The sequence below is a fragment of the Pipistrellus hanaki genome, assembly GCF_964339955.1.
Source record: "Pipistrellus hanaki genome assembly, chromosome: 5".
NCBI lineage: Eukaryota > Metazoa > Chordata > Mammalia > Chiroptera > Vespertilionidae > Pipistrellus > Pipistrellus hanaki.
The window spans coordinates 59,276,373-59,289,205 of record NC_140507.1 but is presented as its reverse complement, the minus strand read 5'-3'; the positions used below and the strand labels follow the sequence as shown (position 1 = coordinate 59,289,205).

Sequence of the window (12,833 nt, the reverse complement as noted above, 5' to 3'; positions counted from 1 at the left end):
TAATTCTCTATAATATTGCCTTTTTAAATTTTATGTTTTTATTGATTTCAGAGGGAGAAAGCGATAGAAACATCAATGATAAGAGGAAATTATTTTTTAATATATTTTATTGATTTTTTACAGAGAGGAAGGGAGAGGGATAGAGAGTTAGAAACATCGATGGGAAAGAAACATTGATCAGCTGCCTCCTGCACACCTAACTGGGGATGTGCCCACAACCAAGGTACATGCCCTTGATGGAAATCGAACTTGGGACCTTTCAGTCCACAGGGTGACACTCTTTCTACTGAGCCAAACCAGTGAGGGAAAGAGGAAATTATTGATTGGCTGCCTCCTGCATGTCCCCTGCTGGGGATTGAGCCCACAACCTGCATGTTCCCTGACCAGGAAACAAACCATGACCTCCTGGTTGGTCAACACTCAGCCACTGATCCACACTGGCCAGGTTATCATATTACTTTTTATATGCCAATCTACCAAATAGTGTGCAAGTGTTTTTGGGAAAACCATTATTCATTTGGAGAAAGAGTATTCAGTTTGATTGTGTTTGGGCTTCTATGACACTTTCTGCTGTGGACCATCTTAAAGCTTTTGCCTCTTTGCTTTGGTCAAATCCCATTCCAAGGCTTTTCTTCATTTCCTCAGTCTTCTAGCCTTCTCTGGAAATGTTTGCCCTCCCCAGGGTTGTTATTATTACTAACTAAGGAGCTGGTGCAGGAAATTTGTGCATCAGGGGGTGGGGGAGAGGTGTGTCCCTCAGCCCAGCCTGTACTCTCTCCAATCTGGGATCCCTCTCACAATCCAGGACTGCTGGCTACCAACTGCTTGCCTGCCTTGCCTTGATTGCCCCTAACTGCTTCTGCCTGCCAGCCTGATCACCCCCTAACCACTCCCCTGCCAGCCTGATTGATGCCTAACTGCTCCTCTGCCAGCGCGATTGCCCCTAACTGCCCTCCCCTGCCAGCCTGGTCTCTCCCCCCCCCCAAAAAAAATCTAAGATTTCTAAATCTCCATTTTCTGGCTTATGAAAATAAAATAGAATTCCAACGAGTTTCTTATCTACCTACTCAGGGCTTCTGTAAGGATACAGTGAAATGAGGCATGGGAAAATGCTTCACAGACATTTGGTTAAAGTGTAAAATATTTGAACCTGGCTATAAAAAGCAGGTTGTGTTCCTGGGCTGAAGAAACTGCAGGGAGGCTAGTTGTTGCTAGAGAGAGGCGTAGGTGTTGCTATGTGACATCATTACCCAGCACCCACAGAGACCATTTCTGGGCTTGGCTGGGCTGTGGACTTCATTTTGCATCATGGGATTTCAGCATTGTTGGCTGTGATTTGGAGGGGTGTCACTTCAGGGTGGTGGCGGGGCCTGTGTCCCACGTAGGGGAACCTGAGTGTTGCTTTGTGGGTGTCAAGTGTGTGGTGCCATCTCTCTGTGCGCATCATGGCAGCTCCTGTGTTGAGCATCTGCCCCCTGGTAGTCATAGAAGCTTATAGGGTGGGCAGAGGGAAACTTAGCATATTAGCCTTTTATATCTATAGTAGTGGCCCAGTGTACTAATTTGTGCACCCTGAAAAGAACTGTGGGCTATGAGTTGCAGTGGGCACCAGGGTTGGTCTCTACCCATCCTCCACACCAGCCCCTTCTGCTGTGGCACCTGGTCCCCTGTCTGCTGGTAGCCCCACTCCTACCACTGCTGCTCCCATGCACTAATGGTGCCAGCCCCTCTTGCAACTGCTGATGGCGTGGAGCAATTGGGGCCATCGCAAGCAGCAGCTGCTAGCGGGGTTGGCACCATCAGCAGGTGCAAAAGGCAGCTGCTGCCCCAGTTGCCCCTCAGATAGAGAAGCACTCAAGGGTGATCAGGGCCAGCAGCCACTGAGGGTGCCAAATGATTGGGGCCAGCACTGGCTGCCGGCATCGGATGCAAGACGCAGCTCCTGCATCAGCAGTGGGTATGAGCAAGGCCAGTGCCGACAGCAGGTGCAAACACACAGCAGGACTGCGGGAGCAAAGAATTTTCAGTAACCATCAGAGGCTCGCTCCATAGATAGTGACTGGCACCCCACCATGGTCTAGCACTCCTGCTCACCTGCTCCATCATTCTGCTGCAGCCAATGCCCGCCATCTTCCACACTCTGCCACCTGCTGCTGTCACCCACCATGTTCTATTCTTGTCCCCTGGTGGTCAGCGCACATCATAGCAACAGATTTTTCAGTTTTTTGGTTGTTCCTTTTTTGGTCTATTTGTACATTAGGGATATATTAGGGATATATATATATATATATATATATATATATATATATATATATATAGTTAAGCCTAATATTTAGTTTCCCCTAGGGAGTTTGACCAACTGGGAGTTTGATCGCTTACTATGATGTGTGTTGACCACCAGGGGGTGGTGAGGAATGAAGGAAGGCCTAGGCTGGCAGCCAACAGCCACTAGGGACCCTACCCATGCACGAATTTAGGGCACTGGGCCTTTAGTATATAGATAATACTTCATTGTGTGTGTGTATATATATATACATCTTGATTATTCACTTATCTGTTAATGGATACTTGGGTTGTTTCGACCTATTTCACAATATTATGGCTATGAATATAAATGTACACGTGGAGTCTCTGCTTTCAATTCATTTGGGTATATACCTAGAAATGGAATTGCTGGATCATATGGTTATTTTATATTCAACTTTTTGAGGATAAAATATAATTCTTTTAAAAGTTATTAACAAATATAGTAGGGTATGTCATTGATTTATATAACTCATTAATGAGGGAACCAGCATAACACTAAAGCTGATTTAATGGAGGATTCAGGAGACTACATTAAAAGAAAGAATGCTGAAATTAGATTCCTAAATCTGATGCAGACTTAATGTTCCACAGGGCAATAAATGCATAATTTTTGGGATTACCCTTAGACCTGACAGAAATCATTTGCATAATTTGTGATTTATCAATCTTCTATAAGTTATATAACTTTACAGAGTCTAGGCCCTAATAAAAGAAAATGACAGTTCAAAGAACGTTACATTTTCCTGGAAAACCATTTAGCTCTTAGGTGGGCTTGTTGGAAAGTATTTTAGTAGGACTGGAAGGGCAATAGTGATCTTCTAGCCTTATCTACAATGTTTTAAATAATTTTTTCTTAACTTTGTGTTTATTGCCTTTCACTTTGTTCATAGCATATTTTGCATTCACTTTTTAACAGTAGATCTCATTTTTAAAGCAGTTTGGGGTATACAGCAGAAAAAAATTGAGCAGAAAGCACAGAATTCTCATATATACCCTGCTACTACACATGCACAGTCTCCCCCACATCAAAATCCACACCAGTGTGGTAAATTTGTTACAACTAATGCTCTCTCACCTGTCATTTTATTAATTTTCAATCCATCCCAATTTTTTGGAAATGATTTGTGGTGTTTGAAAATAACAAAATCTACAAAGAAATAGTTCTAAATGTGCATGAATCATACAATTATAGTCACACTAGGATCTGAGAGATAAATTAATCCAGTTGGCTATAGGATTTAGCTTTCAGTTCCCTAGCTGCTTGACAGAAATGAAAACATGATAAGATACTAAAAAGCATATAGGAATATCAGGAGAGCCTTTTCATAGTATAAATTGAAAAATAGTTATATTTTTGTAAAGCACTTAGGCCAAATATGCCTAATAATGGTGAATACCTATAAAATGGTATTGTAGTAATATACATATAAACAAATTAGAACTTAAATAAAAAAGAATTCATCTTGAGTATTTTCATATAATGGGCATTGACCAAAATAAGGGCCATGGCTTTAATAATAAGCTTATAAAAAAAAATACATGGGCAACCTCATGTAGTTATTTTCTTATTTTCTTAATATATATTTTTATTGATCTCAGAGAAGAAAGGAGAGGGAGAAAGAGATAGAAATGTCAATGATGAGAGAGAATCATTGATCAGCTATAATACTTTCTGCAGGCCTGGCACCTGGAATTAAGCCCGTAACCCAAGCATGTACCTTGACCAGTAATTGAACCTTGACCTCCTGGTTTATAGGTCGATGCTCAACCGCTGAGCCACACCAACTGGGCTCATCCGTTTTTTATACTGACTCTTGATAACAAGTTATCAGAATATTGTGAATGCATATTTTAAATATTATAGTTTAAAGATGTAATTTTGATGATTTTCCTTAATAAGACCAGGTACTTAGAGAGGATGATAAAAATACTTTTTAGTGTATATACTTTTAGAATACCAATCATTTTGACAAATCATCACAAATTATTCTTAGCAAATAATTTGAAATTGACTACTGTTGAGTGCTCAAAATAATGTCAAGTGGGCACCAGCCATGTGCATTTATTGAGGCAACATATTTGGTATTTTATAAGAAAACTAGAGGCCCAGTGCACGAATTCATGCACCAGTGGGGTCCCTCAGCCTGGTCTGCACCCTCTCCCAATCTGGGACCCCTCAGGGGATGTTGAATGCCGGTTTCGGCCTGAATGATGTAATAGTGGGCAAAGTGACAGGCAGCTGGGGAGGAGTCTGAGCCCTGGCCAGGTGCCACTCTGGCTCATCCCAGCCCCACTGAGCCTGCCACTCGGTATCACTGCCTCAGAGACAGAAAAGGCTCACGTTGCTGCAGCTGTGCTCGCCAGACATGAGATTGAAGACTGGCACCCATTGGTCAGCTGAGCAGCGTTCCTGCTGTGGGAGCTCCCTGACCAACAGGGGGCAGCTCCTGCATTGAGTGACTGCCACCTGGTGGTCAGTGCATGTCATAGTGACTAGTTGACAGGTCATTAGATTGTTCAGTCACTTAGGCTTTTATATATATAGACTAGAAGCTCACTGCTCGAGGTGAGGGTCCCTCAGCCTAGTCCAATCCAGGACCCCTTGGGGGGATGTCTGACTGTCAGTTTAGGCCTGATCCCTGTGGGATTGCTGGCTCCTAACCACTCACCTGCCTGCTTGCCTGATCGCCCCTAACCGCCTCTGCTTGCCTACCTAATTGCCCCTCACTGTCTCTGCCTGCCATTTTGATCACCCCCTAACTGCTTGCTCTCCTGCACTGGCCTGATCTCATCCCTAACTACTTGCTCCCCCACCAGCCTGATCGCCCCTAACTGCCTCTGCCTCAGCCCCTGCCACCATGGCTTTGTCTGGAAGGAAGTCAGACGTCTGGAATATGTCCCATCGGCCCACTCTAATTAGCATATTACCTTTTTATTAGTATAAATGATTGAATCTAATGAGTCTTCACAAGTGGTAGGCCATACATGTTTACATGACATGGATAGAAACATTTATTAGGAAGCACCATCATGTCTGCTGGAAGGCTTACTATGTGGGGGAGATAAGCCTTTGTCTTGGACATATTTGAGTTAATTTCTGTAGTTGTCACAATCCAAGTCAGATCTGAAGTAATCACTTAAGATCCATTATGAATATTAAAATATTTGTATATTTTTTGGGGGGGATTCATGTATCTGCATGGGAGGTTTCCATTTTCTAGGGTTTTAGGGTTTGTTTTTGTTTGTTTTTAATCTCTCTCTTTGATTCCATGTTCATTTAACTGGAAAATATTACTCCCTCTTCTCCCCACACCCCCCCACCCCCCCGCCAGTGGTGCAGATATGTTCAGTGTTAGTTTATATAATTCTTAATGTATTTGACTTTGGCATTCCAAAACCATCTACTTATGACTTTTTAAAATCAATTCATATGTTGAAGTTTTGATAAATATCAAGTTTAGGGTAGCTGTAAAATGTAGGCAAATTAAATATTACTTCACTATCTATAATTTGGTAAATGTTTGCTGTTATTATGTGCTTTACTCTCTCTAATTACTATACACTGTCCAAAGATCATATGAGAAAGTAAATTTTCCAAGCTTTTCTAGAGTTATTACTTATTGCTTATGCTTAATTTTATGTTATACATTTATAAAATGTGTGTATGTATGTTATATACTTTTCCATAGATGAAAATACATTAGGTCTTATTTAATTCTAGAGGCCTGGTGTACAAGGAAGGGTCCCCTCAGTCAAGCTTGCACCCTCTCCAATCTGGGACCCTTTGGGAGATATCCGACTGCCAGTTTAGGCCCAATCTCCAACTGGCAGTCAGACATCCCTATCACAATCAGGAACCACTGGCTCCTAATCACTCACCTACTTGACTGCTTGTTCACCCCTAATTTCCCCCCCCAACACACACTTGCCTGATCACCCCTCACTGCCTCTGCATGCAGGCCTGACTGCCACTAACTGCCCCCCACCCCTGCCAGCTTGGTCACCTAACTGCCCCCTGCTGCTGGCCTGGTCACCCCGAACTGTCCCCCCACCAGCCTAAAGTGTCCCTAACTGCCCCCCCCATTAGCCTGGTTGCCAGCCTAATTGCCCTCAAATGCCCCCCCCCCACTGGCCTGGTCACCCCCAACTGCACTTTCCCACCCTCAGGGGCCTGGTCACCCCTAATTGCCCTCTGTCAGCCTGGTCACTACTTACTGCCCCCACTCCCGACAGCCTGGTCACCCCCAACTTCCCCTGCTGCTGGCCTGGTCACCCCCAAATGCTCCCCCTGCTGGCCTGGTTGCCCCTCATGGCCCCCCTGCAGGCCTGGTCATCCCACACAGCCTGCTTGTAGAGTCATTTGGTCATCCCTCACTAACCCTCCTGCCAGCCTGATTGCCCCATGCAGCCTGCTTGTTCAATCATTTGGTTATCCCTCAGTAAACCCCCTGCCAACCTGGTGGTAGACAGCCATCTTGTGATGGCATGAGCATTAATTTTTCATATTACCTCTTTATTATATAGGATAAGATAAACTATCATCTCTTTCTATTTAATTATTTAGATTTGAAGTTTAAGACCTAATTCATTTTTATTATGTTAAAGGCTATGGGTAGATAGAATAGTATTTTATGAATTTTGAGTTATTTAAAATACCAGTAAGAAAGATGAAGCCCAATACAATCTATACCTAGAACATTTTTGTAGACATTCTGAGTTCACTATATAAAATTAAAATCATGCCCTGTCTAGTGTGGACTCAGTTGGTTGAGTGTTGTCCCATTACCGAAGGGTTGCCGAATGGATTCCTGGTCAGAGCACATAACCAGGTTTCTGGTTGTTCCCTGGTCGGGGTGTTTGCATGAGGCAACCAGTCATTGTTTCTCTCTCACATCAGTGTTTCTTTCTCTCTCCCTCTCCCTTTCTATTGCTTCAAAATGAAATAAAATGTATTTTTTAAAAATATATAAAAGTTAAAATCAAAAGACCTGAGTTTGATGCCTCAATGCTGAGTTTGACTGTATATACTAACAACCCAATTTGTGCCAAAATCCTATATATAATGTATTAAGTTATTAAATAGTTCCTAAGTTTACATATTCTTAAAATCTATGTGTCTTGATATAATTCAATTTTTTTATATAATTCAATTTTTACATAGTTTTAAAATTAAAGCATTTGGAGATGGGCCAAACAAACAAATAAACAAAACACACACACACACACACAAAAAAAACAAAACACAAAAAAACACAAAAACCCTAAAGTCTAATTAGCTATTACTTAGTAGATTTGAAAACAGTTTCTACCATAATTGAATATAACATAATATTTTGCATGTGCTTTTATCTGTTTTGCATAATCCAGATCTTATTTGATTATCTCATTTTCTCTGTGTAATCATTTACATGTCTGATAGTTTTTCCTTTTCCTTCTGACAAACATATATAATGTGTTTTATAATGTATATAGTCATATACATATATTATTTTTATAGTTTTCTACTAGTACTTAGTAAAAGACAAGTAGAAATATTTTCCTTTGGCTTCTTGTCTATTATTAACTAAATTTTATTACGGTTTTGGGGAATCATAATGGTTATGTTTAGCAGTTCCCATGCTTTTATGATAGCAATTCCTAACCAACTGCTATTTTGTATTTATATAAAGGTAAAGCAATTATTGGTAAAGTTATATTCTGACGTTTGAGCTAGCAAGTGCTGCGGAAATGTCTGTAGAGAGTAATTAAATAGACACAAGGGTCTTTTTGTACTGCTGATGGAGCTCTTTGCATTTAGTGACTGAGCTGTTTTAATCCTGGTTAATGTTAGGAGAGAAAAATATTTCTGCTGCTGACCATTGAAGCCTTTTTAAATCCGGCACTGAATGTATTCTTAAAATTGGCAATAAACACACTCCTGCGCACATTTTTTTTCTCCCCCTAGGACTATAGAGTTAATATTTTCCTGAGACAAAAATGGAACGATCCAAGGCTGAAGCTCCCCAGCGATTTCCGGGGCTCCGATGCCCTGACAGTGGATCCCACCATGTACAAGTGTCTGTGGAAACCTGATTTGTTTTTTGCCAATGAAAAAAGTGCCAATTTTCATGATGTAACCCAGGAGAATATCCTCCTCTTTATTTTTCGGGATGGAGATGTCCTTGTCAGCATGAGGTACTCTTTGATCTTTCATCTTCGTACATGTATATTTTCTTTTTAAAATCAGCGTATCAGGTAGAAATATGCTAAATGACTTCTATGACCTCTGTTTCTACTTTCAGGTTATCTATTACTCTTTCATGCCCGTTGGACTTGACCTTGTTCCCCATGGATACACAACGCTGCAAAATGCAACTTGAGAGCTGTATGTAGAATGAAACCCTAAATGACTATAGGAATAAAAATATTTAAAATCTCTAAGCAATGCATCCTACTAATATCTTAGATGGCAATGGTAAAAACTAAGGCTTTTGATTACAAATAGTCATTAGGATAATTTATTTAAGGAGATTATCGTTAGTCTTTTACTATATTAACTTGTACTAAAACAAATCCTTTTGGTACCACACTAATTTTGTATTACAGTTAAATTGATGTAGATGTTCACTTCTAACTTGTTCTAATTGCCATCTTCATTTGAATTAGTAAGGTAAGCATGGTCATGGAGAAAATGCTGTCCTAATAATTTTCTGATGTTAAAACCACATTTTTAGAGCAGAAAATTTGAAAAACATTAAAAAATATTATTTATATCCTACCAAACATTCATTTTTTCTATAGGTGTATAAACATTATTTTTTTACAAAATTGGATTTTCTATGTTTCTATGATCAGATATATTTCATAGCATAAAACATGAAATAGGTGCACTAATTGAAATGGTTACTTCTAAAAATATTAATTTGCCAAAGTGCTTAACTTTTGAAAATAAAACTCAAAATACTAACACTAATAGAAGGGATCTTTAACCTGATTAGTTGTTTACCATAACCTATTTCTATGGAGAATAAACAATAATAACCTTGTATGCAAGCATATCTTGTTGAATGATATGTTTTAAAATTAACGATTATTAGCTGTTTAGGTTTTTTTTAAGTTACTAAATCTGGATCTTAAATTTGAATATTTATTGCTTTCTAAGTATAAAATAAGATTTTTCAGATGTTAGTGTATATGTGCCCATGTTGGTGTATATATCATACATATGTGTGTTTGTGTATTTTCATTTAAAAATTCAACTATGTATTCATATTCCATTCTACTATATTATCAGACGAAATAAAATATTGCTTTAAAAATATATGCACTTTAGAGTTGAACTGTAGGTTATTATATGCTGTAAAAGCCCATGTGATAAATCCCTAAGTAGTAGCCACATTACTTAAGCCCAGAATGTGTGCTTCAGAATGTCATAATGATGGACACTGGGCCGGTTGCAGGGTGGGGGGTTGGGGGGGTGAAGAGATGGGATTGTTTTTTATTGCTCTCCTGTGGCAATGCAACCCCTTTAGGGAAATTTGTAGTTACTTCTTAAAAATTTTCTTTAAAAGATTTTGGTGCTTATATTTATTTTAAATTTCCCAGGCACTATATTACATGATTTGAAAGCCAGTACCACTTATTTATCACTTTTTCTTATTGATGACATTGCAGAATCCTCAAATAATGTACATGACCCTAGGATTTTATTTATAATATGCTAATTATTTTAACATGTTCTTTCTTTAAGACAACTATCTTTAACTTTTGTGTTAATATTTTTATCAGTGGCTATAGATACTACTTAATTTTAATAACAATTTTATGTCTCTTATCATTTTGGTGTGAATATTTGAATTATTAAAATACTAAGAAAGCATTAATAATTGCATTTTAAACTAATAATTTTATTTATTTTTGTTTATAGTTGGTTACACAACTGATGATTTACGATTTATCTGGCAGTCAGGGGATCCTGTTCAGTTAGAAAAAATTGCCTTGCCTCAATTTGATATTAAAAAGGAAGATATTGAATATGGTAACTGTACAAAATACTATAAAGGCACTGGTAAGTAATGATATTTCAGTTAAACAAAACTAAATTCTATTTCAAAGATTTTATTATTAATATATGCTAAGGACAAAATAGAAGAAAACTAGTTTAAAGTAAGTTAAATATTTATAAGTAGTATATCTTTAAATTATTGAATTTAAATCTCTCATAAAATTGAATTCACTAAAGTTTTTAAAAACATTTTTATTACTGGAGAATTTTGCCTTTTTTAATATAATTCTGGGTAGGAAGAGGTTTTCAATTTTTTATTTTAGTAATATGAACTTAGCCAGGTAGTGGCTTTCTTAGATATTATGAAGAAATTCTACTTCTGGCAAGATTCAATTTGGAGCCAAACACAGTGGATAGGAGCAACATAATTCATTTATACTCATTTATTGTCTGTGATCAATTTTTAGGTAGTGGTTGACCAATATTATTAGTTGTAAAAAGCATTAATCTTCATACTGTGCAAGAAGAAATAAGTGTGTGAAGTAATTGGACATAAGTCAATATTTTTGTATGTTTAATATATTTGACCTAGGTTATGGAATAGCCAATTATGAAAAGCACAACAAATTAACCTCATTCACTAATTACTTCAAGCTTTTACAGAAATAAAAATACAATAATCACTACTCAATCCTTTACAATATGATTATTCTTAACCTTTGAGTCTCTATTGATAGTTATATGTTACTGAGTGATTTTATATATTAAATATAGTGTTATTTTAACCAGCAATATAAATAAAAAGTGATTGAATTTTTATCATTACATTAATACTAATCATCAGTTTGACTTGTAAATACCACACAATTCTAATTACATTTTAGGAAGTAAATCAAGACAAAGATATTCAGGGATAGACATAGAGTTTACATTTATGGAAACATCTATGTCGACTCTTCAAAAATAACAATGTATAGTGTAATATATAGAATTCAGCAATATCAAATGTTTGAGCTAAAGTGTTGCCATCATGACATAATCAAGAATAAAATATAATTTAAAATATTTCTGTTGATATTAAAATAAAAGGTGGAGTGAACATTTGCATATTAAGAGTATTGTAATAAATGCAACACTAGACAACACTAGACAACTCAGAGGTAAAGTTAATTTAAACATCTGTTGTTGTTGGTCTTCAACTAAATGAACAGTCTTTAGGAACTATTTACATATAAATGGTGTGTAGTCAATTTTTATATAAATGTTATATATTTTTTAATTTAATAATCGAGTATTAAATAGTCTTTGGGGACTATTTACATATATTTTACATTATTTATTTACATAGAAATGTTATATAACCCGTTACTTTATTTAAAGGTCAATAACAGATGCTAAACTAACTTTGTCTACAAATTGGTTAGTGTTGCATTCATAACACTGCCAGAGGGGAGGGGAATGATGGCAGAGGTGAAAAGGTAAAGGGGAATAAGAGGTGCAAACTTATTACAACTATAAAGCCAGCAGGTCAGGAGGATGTAATGGATAGCCTAGGGAATATATTCAGCAATCTATAATAATAAAAGTGTAATATGCTAATTAGACTAGATGTCCTTCTGGATGACCTTTCCAACGAAGCTGCAGTGGTGGGGAAAGGCAGAGGCAGCTGCTGCAGAGGCAGGGGCCGAGCCACTTGCAGAAATTTTGTGCATCGGGCCTCTAGGATTATAACTTTGTACTATGACAAATGGTTACTAGACTTATCATGGTGATCACTTCATAAACTTTATAAATGTGGGGTCATTATGTTATACACCTGAAACCAAAACAATATTGACTGTCAACTATACTTGGATAATAAAAAGTAATTACCGAGTTTTTTTGAAAGGCAAAACTGACCTCTTAGAAAAGTGGTCTTGTAAGTACTCCATGAACAAATCATAGACACATAGAATTTTAAATATGGAAGGAACCAGATTGACACTGAAATAAAATAACTTAGATGTAGAGTGACTGAATGTCACCAGGAAAATCAGGATCAGCCATAGCCTAAGCATATAGTATAGTATTCCTTTTCTCTATACTCCCCATTATAATTGAGGAGACTGACTACAGTTTTTAGGGATTTTTACAACTCACCTAGTAATTATAATTAAAAAACAATCAAACTTGGAAGTCAAGAAAAATCATTTGAGATGGTTGTGAAAACACATATTCAGCAGGTGATTTTTTGAGTTCTGGCTCTATTTTGGGCTTTATTCTAACTGATTTGTAGGAATTCTATGACTTAATCCTCACAACAAAGCTCTGAGTTCATTACTTTTATTCTCCCTGTTCACACATTAGGATAATGAAGCAAAGACACTGCCCAAAGTCTTCTGCTACTAAATGATGTCCTGGGATAGTGAGTCTGACATCACTACACACCCTGTGGAGTCAGTCCTATTGGACTTTGAAAAGATTTACCCACATCCAGATTATATGCTTAACATTAAGTCTATTGTTTTGGGGGGAAAAGTAATATGTTTATCAAAGCTTTAAA

The 12,833-nt window shown here is 37.6% G+C and overlaps 1 protein-coding gene across 1 annotated transcript in view; it reads left to right on the top strand.

Annotated features, from left to right (window-relative positions):
- GLRB (glycine receptor beta) overlaps nucleotides 1-12,833 on the top strand; it is a 54,448-nt gene that overhangs the window by 28,199 nt on the left and 13,416 nt on the right. Inside the window, exons 5-7 of the mRNA XM_084884337.1 lie at nucleotides 8,252-8,481; nucleotides 8,589-8,671; nucleotides 10,214-10,354. Of these exons, the coding sequence (XP_084740463.1) occupies nucleotides 8,252-8,481; nucleotides 8,589-8,671; nucleotides 10,214-10,354 (454 nt within the window). The remainder of the gene's footprint in view (nucleotides 1-8,251; nucleotides 8,482-8,588; nucleotides 8,672-10,213; nucleotides 10,355-12,833) is intronic.